This window comes from Nannobrachium achirus (genome assembly GCF_963921795.1).
Source record: "Nannobrachium achirus genome assembly, chromosome: 19".
In the NCBI taxonomy this organism is placed as follows: domain Eukaryota; kingdom Metazoa; phylum Chordata; class Actinopteri; order Myctophiformes; family Myctophidae; genus Nannobrachium; species Nannobrachium achirus.
The window spans coordinates 23,514,900-23,534,051 of NC_137826.1; the positions used below are offsets into that span (position 1 = coordinate 23,514,900).

General features: G+C 40.3%; 1 protein-coding gene across 1 annotated transcript; it reads left to right on the forward strand.

Annotated features, from left to right (window-relative positions):
- The first annotated feature begins 796 nt into the window (after positions 1–796).
- adssl (adenylosuccinate synthase, like) lies at positions 797–16,399 on the forward strand. The gene is made up of 13 exons (XM_080748503.1): positions 797–1,061; positions 2,096–2,198; positions 2,937–3,005; positions 3,129–3,179; positions 3,577–3,643; positions 4,555–4,662; positions 5,006–5,087; positions 7,190–7,316; positions 8,019–8,173; positions 9,414–9,538; positions 9,776–9,873; positions 13,756–13,905; positions 15,137–16,399. Exons 1-13 carry the CDS (start codon positions 846–848, stop codon positions 15,187–15,189), a joined length of 1,404 nt encoding a protein of 467 aa, XP_080604629.1. The 5' UTR covers positions 797–845; the 3' UTR covers positions 15,190–16,399.
- Positions 16,400–19,152: the final 2,753 nt, after the last annotated feature.

Sequence of the window (19,152 nt, forward strand, 5' to 3'; positions counted from 1 at the left end):
CTATTTATTCGTATTTTGAAAGCACTTGTTTGGAGAGGACACAAGGTCGGCAGAACTGTCAGTCCTGCAGGCTACACATCATGCATGACTCATTATGATTTTTTACATTGTAATTAGCCTATAGCTAATACTAAGTATAGACTAATAGCCTTTCGGGGGGTGTTGTGGCTTTGTACTGTTTTGTATTGTATGTTGTATGTAAGGTGATTGTTTTGTTTTTTTATCTGTGTATGAAATTGAAAACTAAAATGTATGTACTAAAGCAGTTTTTGATTGATTGAAGAATTTATTAGAGGTTTGCAATAGAAAAAAGTACAGTTTCATGACAGCACAAATCACTGGTTCAAGGTCAACTAAAAGGAGATCCACAGGAACCACACTTTATATAGTGGTTCCCAAACTTTTTAGCCCATGACCCAAAAGAGAAATTGACCCAAACTAGTGTGGATCAGCTATTTTCACTACTTCTATAGTTCCTTGGTTTTCTAATTTATGGAATTTCTTAGATTTTGTTTTGATTTCTTTACGAAATTACTGAAGAAAATCATATTAATTCGTGATTCTTTAACTTTTTTTGGTAATGTTTTTTTATTATTTATTTTTAATTAAGGCCCATAAAATGTGTCTACGACCCACAAATGGGTCCCGACCCAGTGTTTGGGAACCCGTGGCACGGGGAAAAGGGGGGTTGGTCACAAAAAAGAATATTCAGAAGAACACAGCGACACCTGCTGGTAGAAGTCAGACATGCACTTCCTCTGACGGTACAGAACCGCGCTAAAAGCACTTTCCGGCGGCAGCGCCACACTGAACAGCAGAAACACACAGCGGAGGCAGCAGACAGCATGGCATCCAGCACCATGTCCAACGGCCAGCAGAGCGCTGCCCTGAACGGCGAGCCGGCCACGAAGCGGCCGCGGGAGGAGCAGGAGGCCCTCCGCGTGCCCAGGGAGCCTCGCAACAAAGTGACGGTGGTCCTCGGCGCGCAGTGGGGGGACGAGGGCAAGGGGAAAGTGGTCGACCTGCTCGCCATGGACGCGGACATCGTATGCAGGTGTCAGGTAACAACAAGAGCAAAAAATACCGATACAATGTATGTATCTGTCAGGCACGGTCTGGTAACTGTATCCAAAATGTCGGCTATTAGAAGACTAGAGACTAGAGAGTTAATATTCATGTTGTGTGTGTATGTGGCAGGGCTCTAACACTAGCGACCTGGATACAAAATGGCCCTGTGTGTGTGTGTGTGTGTGTGTGTGTGTGTGTGTGTGTGTGTGTGTTGTTATACCATGTCGTACGACAGGGTCGCTCACGCGGCGTGAGCTTGTACGTCTGCTATTTTCGGCGAGCTAGTACAGCTACACGGCCGTACGATGAAATACAAACACGGCTATATATTTCCTAGTAGTGAATGTGTGCGAGTGCGTGCGTGCATGAGTTCCTGCGTGCGTGGACGTTTGATCTTTATAAGGTGTGAAAGCAGGTTGTTGTCCAGATGGTGAGGTGAGAAGAGCCCATGTTTATGATGATGACAGCACGTGAGGGATCTATATAACAATAACAGAGTCTCATCTGATCTGTGCAACAAGGCCTTATTAGAGCAGCCCCAGCACTGATGCGATGGAACTTTTTCAACTTTAAAGCGGCAGGGTGGTAACTAGTGTGATCAAATACATTCAGCAAGATGGCAGATCATTATTTGTATTTAAACAAACTTGCCATGTTACCTGTTTTATTGAATGAAACGTTAAGTTTAACCAATATGTATGGTACAGACTGTACCATACATACCATACAGTGTACTGTACCGTATGTTAACACCCAACAGAACCTGGCACATCTCCAGTGTTTGGAGGTGGTTTCCCTACTCCTCCAATGAGAAGTCTGTAGTGTCTAGTAGGAAAACTACCGGGTGACAAATCAGGCTTCACTTCAAATCCCAGAGGTAGTAGGCTATATAAAAGTCACAGACTGCAGCTTCAGGTTTCTACAGAGTTAATTGTCTCGTGATGGCTTGCTTCCCCCTTTTTGAATGGTGCTGGTATTTACGTTGTCACTAATTCAATTGCATATTACTTCAACGTTTTGCGTCCAGGGCGGCAACAATGCAGGGCACACCGTGGTGGTGGACTCTGTGGAGTATGACTTCCACCTGCTGCCAAGTGGCGTGCTCAACAAGAAGGCAGTGTCCTTCATCGGTATGTCACGCTGCTTGTCACAAAAAACTCTTTCACAGCTGCCTTTGTTCTAGTGGCTCAGGGAGGAGGAAGTCCCTTGGATTTCTCTGCCCTGTGTCAGTGTCACGCTGTGCAGTGTGTGACCTTGATTGTACGGCAGTACACAGTTAAAATTGTCAGAGCTAATTTAACCCGGAGAGTGTTCTAATGCAGTGGTTCTCAACCTTTTCAGGCCGCGACCCCCAAAATAATCATATTTTAACTGGGAACCACCCAGCCTGGCAAGGCACTAAGAGTTGAGGCATTACATTTTGTATAAGATGGTTCTATTGTGAAAATAGCAGGCATTGTGAGCATGTAGATCGACTATTTTCACAAGTATTTGTCTCTAATATTAACCGGTTGGACAATGTTTCATTTGTCATTTTAGAGGTATTAAAAAAACCTTCAAAATTATTGTCACTTTAGAAATGTGCAGATACCCTCTATACACTTAAACCTTATGTTGGTTTGTTTACTGTTGAGAGAGAAAACAATGTTACACATTAAGCTAATCATCTGGGGACCCCCAAAATAATTTGGAGACCCCCCTAGTGGTCCCCCGAGTCCCGACCCACAGGTTGAGAACCCCTGTTCTAATGGAACCAATTAAATGGACCCTTACGCAACCATTTGTGTGAGGAGAGCATAAACTATATACGTACATAATTGTTTGTAGCAGTCTGCTTCAGTAATGTATTTTCTCTGACCGTAACACAGGTAATGGGGTGGTGATACACTTACCTGGTCTCTTTGACGAGGCCGAAAAGAACCTGCAGAAAGGCAAAGGTACGCTACGGGTGATTAAATGGAAACCATCAATATGCCAATATGCCGTGCTGTTGTTAATTGTTTAGTTTATTAAGTCATTTGGAATAAATATTTGAAAACGTTTTTTTTTTTCTTGACCAGGGCTGCAAGGATGGGAGGAGAGGTTAAAGATTTCTGATCGTGCTCACATTGGTAAGATTTATTTGTATGGCCCTTCATATCTCAAATGTTAGGAAACTCTTGCAGACTCCACATCATGTGATGAGGAAAAAGGGGCCAGTTTCAATATAAATAAATATTGCATAAGAGGAACCCCCTCGCAAAGCCTCTCTCTTTCTCACACACACACACACACACACACACACACAATAGTACAGTTTAAACGAGGATAAAACTTGGTCAAAGGTCCATGGTAAAGATTACACTGTATATGTTAAGCCTACTTGGAGCATGCTAGGGACATTAACTTCAAATCAGCTTCAGCAGCTCTCGACTTAAGTCTATGTCCACAATGCCCACTTCATACTCGTTCTTTGTCACAATGGCAGTTACTTTTTTTTCTGATGGGCGGTTGATTTTCCTTCCCCAGTGTTCAACTTCCACCAAGCTGTGGATGGGATCCAGGAACAACAGAGACAGCAACAGGGAGGAAAAAAGTAAGCCTGTTACTGTTAAAACATAACCACTTATACTTAGCTGACCAAGCCTGGACCAATTTCCAAACGCTCAATACTAGGCCATCTAAAAAAAAAACTAAAAAAAAAAAATGGCCAATGTACAAGCTCAACGCGTTGCGATGCATTGTGAACTTGTAGATCTGTTTTTGTCGAATGTTAGCCCTAGAATAGAGATACTAGGGTTCAGGTATGTCTGGATCTTCACTTTCCTACATGAGTAGAACAAGTTGTGTACAGGGTTCCCACGGTCATGAAAGTCCTGGAAATATTTTGAAATTAGAAAAATGTTTTTCCAGTACTGGAAAAGTTTTGGAATTGATCGAGGGTCCTGGAAGGTCCTGGAAAAAATAGTTATGCATTGTCTTTGGTTGTTGATTTTGTTAATACCTCTGAAATGACAAATTCAACATTGGCCAAATTGTCAAATATTAGAGGTAGAAATTGTGAAAATAGCAGATCTACATGCTCACAACGCCTTGTGCTGCGAGGCGTTTTCACATTAAAACCGTGTTCTACAAAATTCCTCTACTCTGAGTCTTAGTGCTCGTCAGGGTGCCGGGTCCCCAGTTCAAATATGATTATTTTGGGGGACACGGCCTGAAAAGGTTGAGAACCACTGGCATACACTACCTGTCTTTGGGCATTGCACATAGGAGTAAGCGACTCGTTATTGAGCTGAATTATTGTTATATAGTCCTGGAAATCGGGTTAAATATTCTGGAAAGGTTTTGGTAAAGTTTTGGAAATTAATTGGTAAAGATGTGGGGGAACCCTGTGTGTAGTTAGTTTTTTGTTTTCATTAAACCTAAGCTAAATCTTGACAAGTGTGCACTGGTGCTGAATATGCTGATTATAACTTTTGTGTCCCTTTTTTGTTGTTTTTGATCCAGTTTGGGAACCACCAAGAAGGGCATTGGCCCCGCCTACTCCTCGAAAGCAGCTCGGAACGGTCTGAGAGTCTGTGACCTTGTTTCTGACTTCAAGGTCTTCGAGGAGAAGTGAGTGTGTTGATTTTATAGTGATTGTTGGGTTCGGCCAAATATATTGAATATGCCTGAATTATATATTTGTATGTTGTTTTTAGAATTACTTTGTACTTTTAAGACAGGGTACATACTAGTGTAGAGATGAGATCGAACTGGAGACTTAGACATCGTGGAAAATAGAAATAATTGTGTGCAGTATGCAGCTTGTGTAGAGTATGCAACATTTCGAAACAATTGAAGGACAAATACTTGTGGAACACGATACTGTAACCACTTTTGTGCTTAGCAGGAAGTATGAGTTCTTATCTTGAATGGCAGATTGCTTAGACCCAGTCCTTTTTTTTTGTTAATGCAGGTTCCGTGTGTTGGCTGAGCACTTCCTGACAATGTACCCTAATCTGAATGTGGACATAGACGGTGAGCTGCAGCAGCTGAAGGTGAGCGCAGCTCAGCATGTGATTTCTATCTTTCCCTGCACCTGTAAAAGAGTGGACGCTATTCTCCCTGTTTGAAATACAGTAGAGAACACAGCAAGAAATCAGAGGAGATACAGATGTATGCTGTGAGACACTCCAGGCGTGCCTTGGGATATTGTGACAACCACATTATTGTAGCACAACTGTACAAAAAGTTGTGCATTTTAATTTACTATGTCAGAACTTCATCTGCATCCCAATACAGAGGCCAATTCTATAACCCAACAAATCTATTTCAATCTGCCGTCCTATTTGGGTATGTCACTAATACTCACTATAGGCCAAAACGTGTCGCGTGTGATTGGACAAGTTGAATCTCTTAAAACACAATCATCCGGCATGCACCGACCTGTACCTGGTCAATTGAGAGTGTTGCGATTTCTAGTTTTTCTTTTTCTTTTCTTTTTTTTTTTTTTTTTTGCAGTGGTCTGTAACAATTACGAATCAATGGTCTTTTATTTAGGGATGGTCCGATCAGGTTTTTTGGAACCGATCACCGAGCACCGATCACAAAAGTTTGATCACCCGATACCGATCAATCACCGATCCGATCAAGTTATTATTTATATATTATTTATATTTTCTAAATGTTAATGTTTTAACTTTAATTAATTAATTCACTCATGAATTCATTTATATATTTGCCTTATAGTTATTTACCAGCATTACTATGTATTTATGATCATAGCAGTAACTAATTATTCCTTCATCACTATGGAAATCAATACCCCAAAATGGCCTCAAGTGGGCATACTGAACGGCTGGTTGATCGGATGCACCGATCAGATCGGATCGGTGAATTTACCTTTTGATCTAAACCACCGATTATCGCCGATCACGCTTTGATCGGCCCGATCCGATCCATTGCCGATTGATCGGTAACATCTAGTCTTTTTGTTAAAGTGTTAAATCGCTCTATATTCTATGAGCAATCATTGCTATAGAGAGTGTTTGTTCAGTAACGGGGGTTTCCATGTCTCTCCAGGTCATTAGTAAACAGTGAATGCATTTTCAGGTTGAGATACCAATTTTATCCAATCGGGAGAAGGAACTCCAAACTCAAAAAATTGGAACTGGAACACACTGGAAATTTGAAGCTGATAAATGGGTATTCTCTACTGATAAATTGGCAACCCACCTGAAAATGTATTTTATATTTATTAAAGGGCGGGAGAGACCCCTGTTACTGAACAAGCACTCTGTAGCAATGATTACTATCTGAATATAGAGCTTTAACATTTTCACACAAAATAAATAAGCCAGCTAAATATCCCTGGACATGAGATGTTTTCAAGTCCTTATTGCGACCGAAGGTCACAGTGTACCATGAGAAATGTCGTAGCTTGTCCTTCTGTAACGGAAGTGATGTCACGTTACATCACCTCATCAATGATCAAACCCTGGATATCCATACTGTCACTGTGACATCACTTCCTGTTCCACTTTCTGATGTCATCAATCCCAGGACCTAACTGGCCCAAAAGCCTGCTTTACTCTGATTTACACCCTACCTTCCGTTAATATTAAGTCCATATATGTATGGATATTAATGAAAGACCCCTTATATCCATATATGGAGATCCCCCTGCATCAAACCCTGCTTGACTTAACTAATTAACATACATTTTATACCCATATATGGAGATTCCTATATTATCAATATTAAGTTTTACTAGTATAGTCTATGTCTTACTGGTATTTTTCGATATAGCAAATGAAATGAACCATGGTGATGTGTTGCTGCACATTTGGGCGAAGTCCAAGGGCAACTGAATGTCCTTGGTGATCATTTGTTTATCACATTTCCATTGTCTTATTACACGACAGTGAAGTCTCTCACAATGACAGTTCAGCGCACGGTCCGTGGCACTTTTCTTTGACTAATTGGACCTGTTGTATCAGCCCCTGGGGATACCAGACTTCCCTTTCTCTGTCCGTTCATCACCTCCCTCGAAAATATAAATGTCGGTGGAAATAAACGCTCATTCATTTTCACTTGAAATGTGACGGCCATGTTTTAAATCCAACATTTACTTATGGAAGGGTTCTGCTGTTTTCTACAGGTCTATGCTGAGAAATTGCGTCCTCTAGTGACCGATGGAGTGTACTTCATGCACAAAGCTCTTACTGGACCCAGTAAGAAGATCCTGGTGGAGGGGGCCAATGCTGCCCTCCTCGATATCGACTTTGGTGAGAACATAATGTGTAATCTCGCTCTATCTATCTTTCTCTCCATCTCTATCTATTTGTTTGGGTGGGGCAGGGAGATGTCGTGCCAACAGAGATAAATAAACATGCACGTGTTACGCCTGGTTTCTATTTACTGCTTGGATCTGATCTAGAGGCCGCTTATAATCCAGTAATTTGTAAACACAAATGCATGCATGCACACAGACACATTTCTCTGTCCTCTCTAAAATGGATCACTCGCAAAGTGAGTAGCCTCTCGAGCCAGGAAAATGTATAATATAATAAATGATCCATATAATGAACGAACCGTCGGTTGTTCTGGCCTGGGCCAGCCACTGGACATTCTTAAAATGTAATAATTAATCTCTTTGTTTGCCCAACTGTTATTACTTAATTATTACTTGTCATTTTATGGTGGCGCAGAGCCGCAAATGGAGACTGCCCCATAGGTCGAACTCCCGTTGGGTCAACAGCGTCGGCAGGTTAGATAATCACCCGCGTCACGGTTACTGAGGTTAGGTTTAGGGTTAGGGTTAGGCATAGTTTTACTGAGGTTAGGGTTTGGGTTGGAGTTTGGTGGTCGATCCAAAGGGTATTTGACCTAATGACATGTTACCCTGCAAACATTAAACTGCATTTGACTGAATTGCTTTAACATTAAGATTGTGCCCTTTTTTCTCTCTCTCTCTCTCTCTCTCTCAGGGACTTATCCTTTTGTGACGTCCTCAAACTGCACCGTGGGAGGAGTATGTACTGGGCTAGGTGTGCCACCCTCCCATGTGGGCAGAGTGTATGGTGTAGTCAAAGCTTACACCACCCGGGTGGGCGTCGGGGCATTCCCCACAGAGCAGGACAATGTGAGTAGAGTGTCCGTTCATTAACCACTTTCAATCTGTCTTCAATGTGGGCATATCATTATAGGCAATGATATTATAAAAGGTCACATATCACATCGTGACACATTCTGAACTAGAAATGCTATTTTCGTTATTCGTAGTACAGCAAAGTATATTGTGTATATACGGCTTAAGTGATTGATGCCTGACTCGTGCCTACATTCTAACGGAGAAAGGTCCCACTCAAATCAGGTTTACTCTTTGGTCTAGAGTGTGAAGGAGGAAGGAGAGGGTAATCAAATGAATCAGGCAAATTATGACAGATTAGTGGAAGCAAAGGGGAATGCCTGTTTCCCTTTAGGATGTTAGGCCATCTGGAGTGAGAAAAGAGCATGGGATCTGAAGGCTGGGGACAGGGAAGCGCATGTTTTATTTCTCTCAACATCCTGCATACATGCAATTTAAAAACGGGTGATAAGCTTTTTTGTGTTCCAAAATTGGACAAGTGTTGTTGTCGCGTGTGGCCTTGTGCAAGTCTCAAGACCTTGCTGTTACTCCTGCCTTGTTTTCCATTATCATATTAATATTTGAACACAAAATGTCTCAATTTAACACATAACGCTCAATACACAAAACCACTCAGTCAATGTCTGTAGATGGGGACATGGGGTTGTTGATGTTTAAATATGGTTATTTCTGGTCTGGGCTGTGAAGCTGCCCAGGTCGTAGGTCTGACATGGCATCATCATTTTAGCGGTACTATACATTTCTGACCTAATATTCATTTGCATATTTATGCATGGTGTTTCAAAACTCAGAATTATCTATTTAAAAATGCAATCTGTAAGTGTTATGTCCTCTCCCAACAGACAGAAGTAATTTTACTGTGACACATGGGGAAACCTAGGTTTCACAGTTCCAATTAGAGTAACATTTACGCCTCTTTCAAGAGGGAATCCCTGCTTGGCCAGGGTAGATATTCAATCATTGAGCTTCAGGCAGGGCTACTTGTCATCCAGGTAGTGTCCTAGACTCCTAGCCGACATCAGTGTCTACATTTCTCAATGGAAGATTAGAGAGACCGCCTTCAACCACTGCAGATGTACTTGTCATATTTCATTAACATACTCTACCACACAGATGGTTTAAAATAAAGTTTCATTCATAAGTTCCGGATTGCAGCTTTAATATCAATCAATTACTCCAGTCCCATTGATTGATGCTCACGGCTGACTGTGTTGCGTTGTCTTCTACAATTCAGGAAACCGGGGATCTGTTGCAGAGCAAGGGGAGGGAGTTTGGTGTCACCACCGGCCGCAGGCGGCGGTGTGGTTGGCTGGACCTCATCCTAGTCCGATATGCGCACATGGTCAACGGTTTCTCTGCGTAAGTGATAAGTCAGCTTGACTGATTTGAATGGTGAATTGAAACTGCAGCATGTTTTTTTTATAGATAAAAAGTTTATTTTGTTTGAACCTACATCCTGAAGGGAGTGGCTTATTTTTCTCCTCATAAAGGAGTTGGAACACCATTCACCATTCTATGATGCATCATTTATGTCATTGCCTACAACTACAGTGATCTCAGTGCCAAAAATGTGATGTTTCTGTTTCTGTGTTCCAGCATCGCTTTAACAAAGCTCGACATTCTGGACACGCTGCCTGAGATCAAAGTGGGTGTGGCCTACACTGTAGATGGCAAACCCCTTCCCAGCTTTCCTGGTAAGTAATACATTTATCATGAAGAGGTGTAACAGTCATGGTTTGGTCTAGTAGTTGCATAAACATTTTATTGGCATGTGACTGACTATGTGTATAATGTAGTATATCGTCGTTGTCGGGTGGAAACCTTGTATGTCCAAAACCGTTTGTTTTGCATTCATCATTTTAAAAATAATTTAAACTAATGAAAATAGCCAATCTACAAGCACACAACGCCTCGCACCTTGTAGATCACTACTTTCGTGCTACGGCCTTGTATGATGAAGCAGGGCTTTACTTTGCGAAAGAACGTACACATTTTAAACTTGGAGATCAAGGTTTCCACCCGACAACGACAATATGCACAAGCCCAGTTGTGATGTCAGTGGTTTTAATCCCTTTCAAGACTCATGTCAGGTCGTGTTGCATGTTGTCTCTCACTACCCCGGTCTTAACTTTATTGTGCTGTGATGAAAAGCAAATGATCTTTAGAAAGAATACAAGAATGATGGATGCGTATCGTCTGGCTTTTATCCATTTCGTTCTGCTTATTGATTTCCTGTTTCAATTACAAAATGTTAAAATACATATCAAATCAAATGATCAAATGTTTAGATGATAAAATACCTCAATTCTTACTAGTACAAGCTCAGTATATTAGTAAAACTTGAGATGGAGACAATGCTGGAACTTTTAGTTCGGATAATACTGGCGTTATAAATGGACCAAAAAACTATTGTCCCTTTTATGTGTATTCCATGGCTACACAATGGAAAGCAGTTGTAGTTTTACCAATTTGTGATAATAACATTTTGAGTTGCTTGTTGCTAAAGATTTTAACTTTACTGCTCTATCCTGGATTTGAGCCCGGGTCTCTTGAGCAAGTGCTGAATTTCTTACCACTGAGCTACTACTTGCTTGCTCTGGGGAGAATTTTGACCTTCAGGTCAAAACTCGTGTCAAACTAGAAACGGGATCATGTCCAACAAGATCCAGATGTCTCGATAGAAGAGCAGGCAGGCCACATACAACCACTCCAATTGTATAAGTTCTATTGTTTTAAAATACTCTACCATGCAGATAGACAGGCAAAATAACATTTCATGAAAATAAAAATAAATAAATAATACATAAATAGACCTTAGTTTAAATATTCTATGTAGAAAAGCTACTGGAACCTTAAATGAATTGTTCTTTACACGTGCACAAGTATGCACATGTATACAGTACATGCACCATAGGTGTTTTCATCAGTATGGGGAACAGTTATTTTAGCACTTAGTGACTGCATATTTTAACACCATGGTTGGTGGTCAGAATAATGAGTGGACATGGCATCAATATGAAAGCATGTACAGTTATTGTGTTGTGGCAATGTTATTATCTCACTTGCACCTCCAGTAGAGCTATAGGTAATAGTGTGTTAGAGTGCTAGAGAGAGTAGTAGGCTATACTGTATGCATTTAGTGAAAGGACTACACACTGTTAACATCAGTGGACATGTTTGTTTTATTGATGTGACGTAGTCACTGAGACAGATCTTTACTTAGGACTGCATGTATCCTTGCAGATGTTGTATCTTTCTTTGTTTGCATTAATGAGCGGTTATTCACGCCTCCAGGAACCGAGAATTAGAACCGAAATTATATGACTTTTATGGGTACCCGTTGCTTCCCATTTTGGATTTCAGTTCCTAAAGTTGGAAACGGATTTTGGTACCCATTCTACCCAACCCTGCAAATGCATGAGCACTCTGTTTCCTTTAAGTTTTTACCTGTCTCAAAAACTATTTTAACATACAGGCCTGTATGAGAAACTATAGCTGTAAATAACACAGATGCACAAAATGTTTTGAAATGAAGGAAAGGAGTGGGGCAACAGTGGGTGAATATTTGAAACAAATCACTGCAACAAAAATTTTAACACAAAATGGTTGTAAATGTGAGATGACATAAAGGCACCAATTATTGTATTTTCAAGATGTGGATGGAAATGACCTAATTTCTTTTGACAAACTGGCATGAACTTGAAATACCTCTGTAGGTCTATCTAGAATATTTGAACCGTGGTAGTAAATGTGCATATGTCCATTTTGAATAATTATTTATAATACAATAAATGTAAGTCTAATTTCTGTCTAACTTGAGCAACGGTTGCTGCCATTTTAAGAATTTAGTTGATGTGCTCACTGAATGACTTCCACCGTAGAATAAGCTCTTAGTTCTAGTACAGCCATTGAAGCATGGTCAGCTTTCCCTGTCGTTATAAGCAGACAGAAATAAGGAGAACAAAGTAAGCTCTGTAGCTCTAGTAGACAATCTGATATAAGGGAAATGTCACTGCAATGGGGACAAGAGTGTAGAAAAGTAGGACACGTTTGAGTTGAGGAGATTTTGCGGAAGGGCATTTGATTTAGGGAGGGGATTGTGTGGCACAAGGCAGTTCTTAAAGAGACCTAGTTCTCTGCCATTTGGGGTATGTCATTATAGTAGAGAAATGTCAAATTTCAACGAGAAAACAGTGAAAATACCAGATCATTACAGTCAAGCTCATGTGTCGCATCACAATGCATTGTGAACACCAGTAACTGTCTGCAATTTACTGCAAAATGTGAGCTTCTACAGCAGCACACAGCCACTAAATGTACATGGAGTTTTGTTTGTGAATGATTTTGCTGTGCTGAATGCGCCGTCTTCTGTTTAATGGGCTGGTCAGGATGTTATGCTCCAAATGTATCTGATGTTGCCGCAGGCTGGTGGAATCGGACATGACACAAAAGATTCACTTTGAAGAGCCACTTCCTCATTATGTCCACTCGGATCCTAATTGGGTTCTTCCTATTTACATGTTTCAGTGTTTCAGACCCGTACAGGGAAAGCTCTCTTTTATGGACAATATGGATCCAAAATCATGTTCCAATATTTGTCAAGGTTGTGATTCATGTAGATGTACCACACTTAAATATGCTTAGAATAAAAGTGTTCCTTTGGTATGCAATAGGATTTATGGGCCTTGTAAAATTGTATGTTGCACCTGAATACATTAAAGGCGGGCTTCTCTGTATTATTACAAAATTGTCAGAATTAGGAAATAAATTGTACATTAGATTTAGACACCATTTAAAATCTATAGTTTTGTTAATTATCCACAATATCCAGCCTTTTATGAATTGTATTTGATTAGTGTTAATGAGCTCTATTAATCTTTATGTGGAAACTTTTAGCTGATGCATATTTAACTACTTAAAGAGTCATGATGAAAACCCTAGGTTTATTTTGTAGTTTGTTTTCCAGTTCAGGTTACAAAGTACAGATAAATCAGCCTGGGGTTTCATCATGCACCCTTAAATGGCTAAATATGGTATAAATATGCTACGCCCTAATAAAAAGGAATAATGAACATAGAATATAAGAATATAATGAACACTAATCCAATAGAATGCAGAATTCATCACAGAAATACACATTTTCAATGGTAATACAATGTACAATTTTCTAATTCTGGCAATCTTTAAATACTTTGAAGGTGTCAGATTTGTAACGTATTGAGTTACAGTAGCTGATCGTCAAGCTCACAATGTGATATGTGGTGAGATGTTTTTCTTTTTTAACCCATTAAGGCCGGGTACGCATCATTACGCAGATTTACTGTACAAGCTCACAGCGCGGCCCCGAGCTTGTAGATCTGCTATTTTTGAAAAATCATGGACATTTGTGCAAGTGTCTTCTAAATCCTTGTAAGGTCTTTTGTCTTTTTTTTTTTTTTTTTTGTGTTTCAATGTCAGTGGTTCTCAAACTTTTTCATGTCAAGGACCCCCAAACACAAAATGACATGTATTGAAAGTATTGAAAATTACAGGCTACAAAATGTTTTATCACCATTTATAATCTGCTTCTCTTCCAGCCAACATGGATGTTTTGACCCGGGTATCTGTGACGTATGAGACGTTACCCGGCTGGTGTTGCAGTACAGAGGGCACGCGGAGCTTTGATGACCTGCCCTCCCAGGCTCAGAACTACATCCGCTTCATCGAGGATTTCCTGCAGTTGCCAGGTTGGTGAAAACTGCACTCTCAGAAAAGCTTAGCTCTGATTTAATCACAATATCCCATGGTGTGTCGTTGGTGTGTATGAGAATTTTCACCCCATAAATCTGAATGGTCCAAGATGTTGTTGATGTAGCCGTGCGATTTAAATGTAGATAGTGTAGTAGTGGTGCATGATATCTGCCGTGACTGTTCTTGAAAGTGGCCACTGACAACTACACTGGCTTAAGTGGAGAGCATCTTCTGTAGTACTGTTACATTAAAGACCATACCGTCGTCAATACATACGTATCATAAATAAACATGGACCACGTTCCCATTAATGGGTTTATTTGTTTGCTTCAATACTGGACATATCTAATGTCACAAACATTAGATTTGTTTTCGTAAATTAATCTTTCTCCAGTGACCATCTTCGGCTAGACTTATCAAATCAATCCATGCTTTAAAATGCACTTAAAAGCAAAGTCCCAAAATCCATGCAATGATATTGTGTGTTGAATTTCCTATCAAGTATGTTTGAAGTCTCTGCAAGTTGATCATGGTCCACAGTAATGGTCAGCAGTAATATAGTGATCCATTTAGAAACCAACCTATATATTAATTTGGCCGATAAATCATTATTTTACTTTTTTAATGATTGGTCTCTGCAATTATACAGCTGATATGGCCTGGTTGTTTTTTAAACACTTAAAATGTCGGGTCCCTATTATGGGCATGTACTGTATATTGGTGAAAGCTCTCAAACATTTTCAAAGGTTTAAAAAATAAAATGTTTGTATTTTATATTGACTAGTAATTGTATAATTAAAGTTAAATATGCTTCATATTGAAGTTTAATTTAGTTGAATAATATACTTAATTACTTTTTCTATACTTAATTTTTGTGTTTTATTTTACATTTTTATTTTACACTTTATTTTGGGACTTTTTATGCCTTTATTGATAGTATAGTAAGTTGACAGGAAATGGGGAGAGCGATATGGGGAGTGACACAAAGTAAAGGCCGTTGGTTTCAGGTCTCGAACCCGCAAGGCTGTGTTTATTTTTATTTGTTTAATCTTACGTTTTTCAAATAGATTAGAAAACATGCCAGAAGCTTTTGTATGGAGTGGAACCGTTTATCAATTTGCAATGTATGTTGTTGATGTATAATATGATTTTGTTGATGTATTTTGTACTGTGAGGATGATCAAATAAACTAAACTAAACTACCTATTTATCATTTTCTGTTTTCAGTGAAATGGGTCGGAGTTGGCAAATCCCGAGAGAGCATCATCAAGCTTTTTTGATCTGAATTGGGGAAGCTCTCTGTCTTTCCAGTGATGAATTTCCAGTGATGAGAACAGCTGCCCGGACAAGAACTGTATGTTTCAACCCCATAAATAACATGGCGAGTTTAAAACTCACAACTATCGCGCTACACACAAGAAAATGCATCACCAGCAAAATGACTGTAACATTTTAATAGCTTGTTGTGGTTCACAATTTCAATAATTCCTCATAGATGCCAATTATGCTGCATTCCACAGAATCTTTTCTATATTTATTAGGCTGTTGAATTTTAACATTTGGTGCAAATGGTTCAGTCAGTCTTTGACTGCACCTAGTCTAAATTTGTGTCGTTTAAAGACCCAACCTCAGTGGTTCTCAACCTGTGGGTCCCCAAATTATTTTGATGGGTCCCCAGAAGATTAACTTGGTGTGCAAACATTTATTTTCCCTCACTCAACAGTAAACAAACTAACAAAGTTAGAGGGTATTTGCACATTTCTAAAGTGAAAATTTAAGGAGTTTTAAGACCCTTTTAATACCTGTAAAATGACAAATTCTACATTGGCCAAAATGTCAAATATTAGAGGCAGAAATTGTGAATAGCAGAACAACGCCTCAGCGTTGTGAGCATGTAGATCTGCTATTTTCACTATAAAACCACGTTACACAAAATGTAATGCCTCAACTCTTTGTGCTCGTCAGTTCAAATATGATCATTTTGGGGGTCGCGGCCTGAAAATATTGAGAACCACTGCCTACCATTTAGTTGTCAGCTCTGCAGCTCTGGGGTCAGCGTTGCCCTGTTGGGCTGACGCGTGCAATCATCAGTGTGTGGCTGTTGTTTGCAAAACAAAATCTGGCGGGTTGCAAACCTCAAAATTTAAAGAGAGCTGGTGCACATGGACTCTTCCCTTTACTCACAACTGTAATGTTCCCATTTTGGTCGCTCAAATTGAAATTGATGCTGACATGTCCTACATTTCCAGGTTTGACTGTAATATACATGCCAATACCAGCTTAAAACTGCTGTCTTCATTTGATGATAATTTTAAAACTCTTTTATATAATCAGTAGGAAGCCGAAGGGTTTTCCTTTGTGTACATATGTAGGCTTCAATACTATTCCAAATGTTACCCATAGCATTCCATTCATAAATCAAAGCAATGAATAACCTTTTAATTGTTTCAACTGAAACAAAATAAATAAATGTGTTCTGAAAAGTGTTAATTGTTAGAAGTTGCCCTTTATTTCTTTCTTTCTCTTCGATTTAAATGCCTTAATTGTATTGCATGTATTGTATAGCTATTAGTCAGTATTCATACAATCTGGCTAGCCATCCTCAAGGAAAAGTTTGGTCGCTCTTGCAATGCAGAAATTGTTCTCGTGCCAGCAAGTGTTGAGACAGAGAGTGAAACGGGGAGGCGGGGCGGGGGGCGATCTGCCTCAAGTCAACCTGTAAACAGCTACACGTGTATGTCAAATATTTTGGACTATGAGCTTGTGTCACATTTTCCCTGCAAAATAAACAGTATACCAATTGAGTAACTCCAAGGTGGAGGTCCCAAGACTCCCAACATTTAGTTGCCATGGATTATTGTAAACTGTAAGTGTATCATGCATCCTCCTATCTCTCACCATCAACACCACCACATCCTCCAACTGGTCGGCTAATACCCCCTTCATAATTTCTTTTCTTGCTCCTTCATCTCCTCTTTCATGGCGACCTCCCCTCCGTGGTTTAAAAGCTTTTTCAGTGCTTGCAGGGATTAGGTTAATGTGCAGACAGAGTGGATTCCGTGGGCAGATCAATTGGCAGTGTGTGGGAGAGCGTGCTGTTGGTTCTCAGGTGTGACCAGGGACACACGGTCTAACTAGTGAAAACAGACGATCTACAAGCACACAACGCCTCGCACCGCGAGGCGTTGTGAGCTTGTATATCTGCTGTTTTCACTACTTTTGTGCGACGGCCTTGTATGTTGAAGCAGTGCTTTGCTTTGCGAAAAAAATTATAAATTTGAAACTTGGAGATACAAGGTTTCTGCCCGACAGTGACAATTTACTTGGTTGGCCGCCCAGCCCCCAAAATGGAACGACATTTTATTTTTTATTTTTTCCTAATGGCGGCCTGGACCGGACGGGAATGAACCGGCCGTTCGGGAGTTGTCCCGCTTTTCCCAATGGCCAGCACGTCCCTGGGTGTGACACTGTCTGGGTGTGAGGAATTGGCCAGGCCTTTTGGCCAAAATATCTGAAGGAAAGCCTGATAGCTGATACCTAAATGTTTTTCATGCCATGGTACTGCCAAGAATACGGTGCGGTATACGTCCTTTATGTCTATTCCAGGCCCACCATGTGTCTTGCCTGGGCCGGACATTATGATCTCCAAAGGATGCAATCCACATGGCAAAAGCATGTGTGTCCCACACATACAGTATAGACCAACTCCTAGCACAAAAACACTCTTATCAGAGACTTGCTGTCATTCCCACATGTAATGCATGGAAAATGTAAAACTGGTTATTTCAAGCTATGAACATGGGCCTACTCCATGTCAGATTTACTTGGAAAATATACTATATTATATATTTGACTAATTTCTAGGATCCTAGTCATTTAAGTTTGTGTCAGTGATCGGGGAGCACTCATTTTGCACTATGACTCATGAGACACATGGCTCGGCAAGGCTTATGGTCTTGATCAGAACTATCTATTGCCATCCTCAGTGAGGGTGTTGCATTTCACTGAAGCAACAGTATTTACACTTATTTATTTACAACTATTTACTCTCAATATGAACATAATCTGAAATCACTAGGAACAACGGTATATAGAATTATACTGTAGACTGTAGAGGCTGATGTATCATACAGTTGGAAATAAAGAAAATTAATAGTCTTTGAAAGTGTACACAGAGGGTATACATTCCACAATGCACTTGTGTGAATAGACTCGTTGAACTGACATACAGTCCCAGAGATCTGTCTGTGATGTGCAATGGGCCTTAAGAGCCTGGCTGCCAGAGGGGGTAAGAAAACATTATTAGTGTGGTTGCCCTACTGTCAACCAGACTATTGTTCTAGCCCAGTGTTTCTCAACCACAGTGCCTGGGGACCTTTGGTGTGCCCCTGAGAAGGGTCAAGTGTGCCCCTTGAAACTGTTTGAAAGCCAGTATTGTATTTATCATTTTAAAAATGATTTAAACTAGTGAAAACAGCCGATCTGCAAGCACACAACGCCTCGCACCGCGAGGTGTTGTGTGCTTGTAGATCTGCTGTTTTCAATACTGTTGTGCGACAGCCTTGTATGATGAAGCAGGGCTTTACTTTGCGAAGAAACTTACAAATTTGAAACTTGGAGATACAAGGTTTCTTCCCGACAGTGACGATATTTACACCCCCCCGTATTATGTTGGTGTGCCCATGGATTTTGGGACATGAAAAGTGTGCCCATGCAGAAAAAAGGTTGAGAAACACTGTTCTAGCCCATTGTTCATAGTATTCCGGATACACAATCTGTCATTAGTGATGTCATCAGTGATGTCATTGATTCTGAGTAGTTGAGTTCAATGAGGGAGTGGTGCTATTGAGGTGTCCTGTGATGTCATCAGTGATGTCACTGATTCTGACTTGTGTAGTTAGTGCAGTGGAGTTCTATGGGGGAGTGGTGGAAGCTTGAAGATCAGTCGAGCTCACATGACTTTGAGGCAACCACACTTGCAATTTCCAATTGCATCTTTTCTAGTTCTCACCTTATTCTTGGCCCTTCTCCAGGGTGGCACCATTTCCCTTTTCTGCTGCTTGAATTCAATATTTCTTCACTGCAGGTAATAATCCATGTGTTGCCTGATTTTGCAAGGGAAACATGAGGCCAGGTCTATGAAAACAAGCCCAAAAGAAGCAGCTAAGTTTTGACACCTTTTGAAAAGTTATAGTTAAAAGCTATTTGAAAATGGCAGATCTACAAGCTCACGACGCATCACA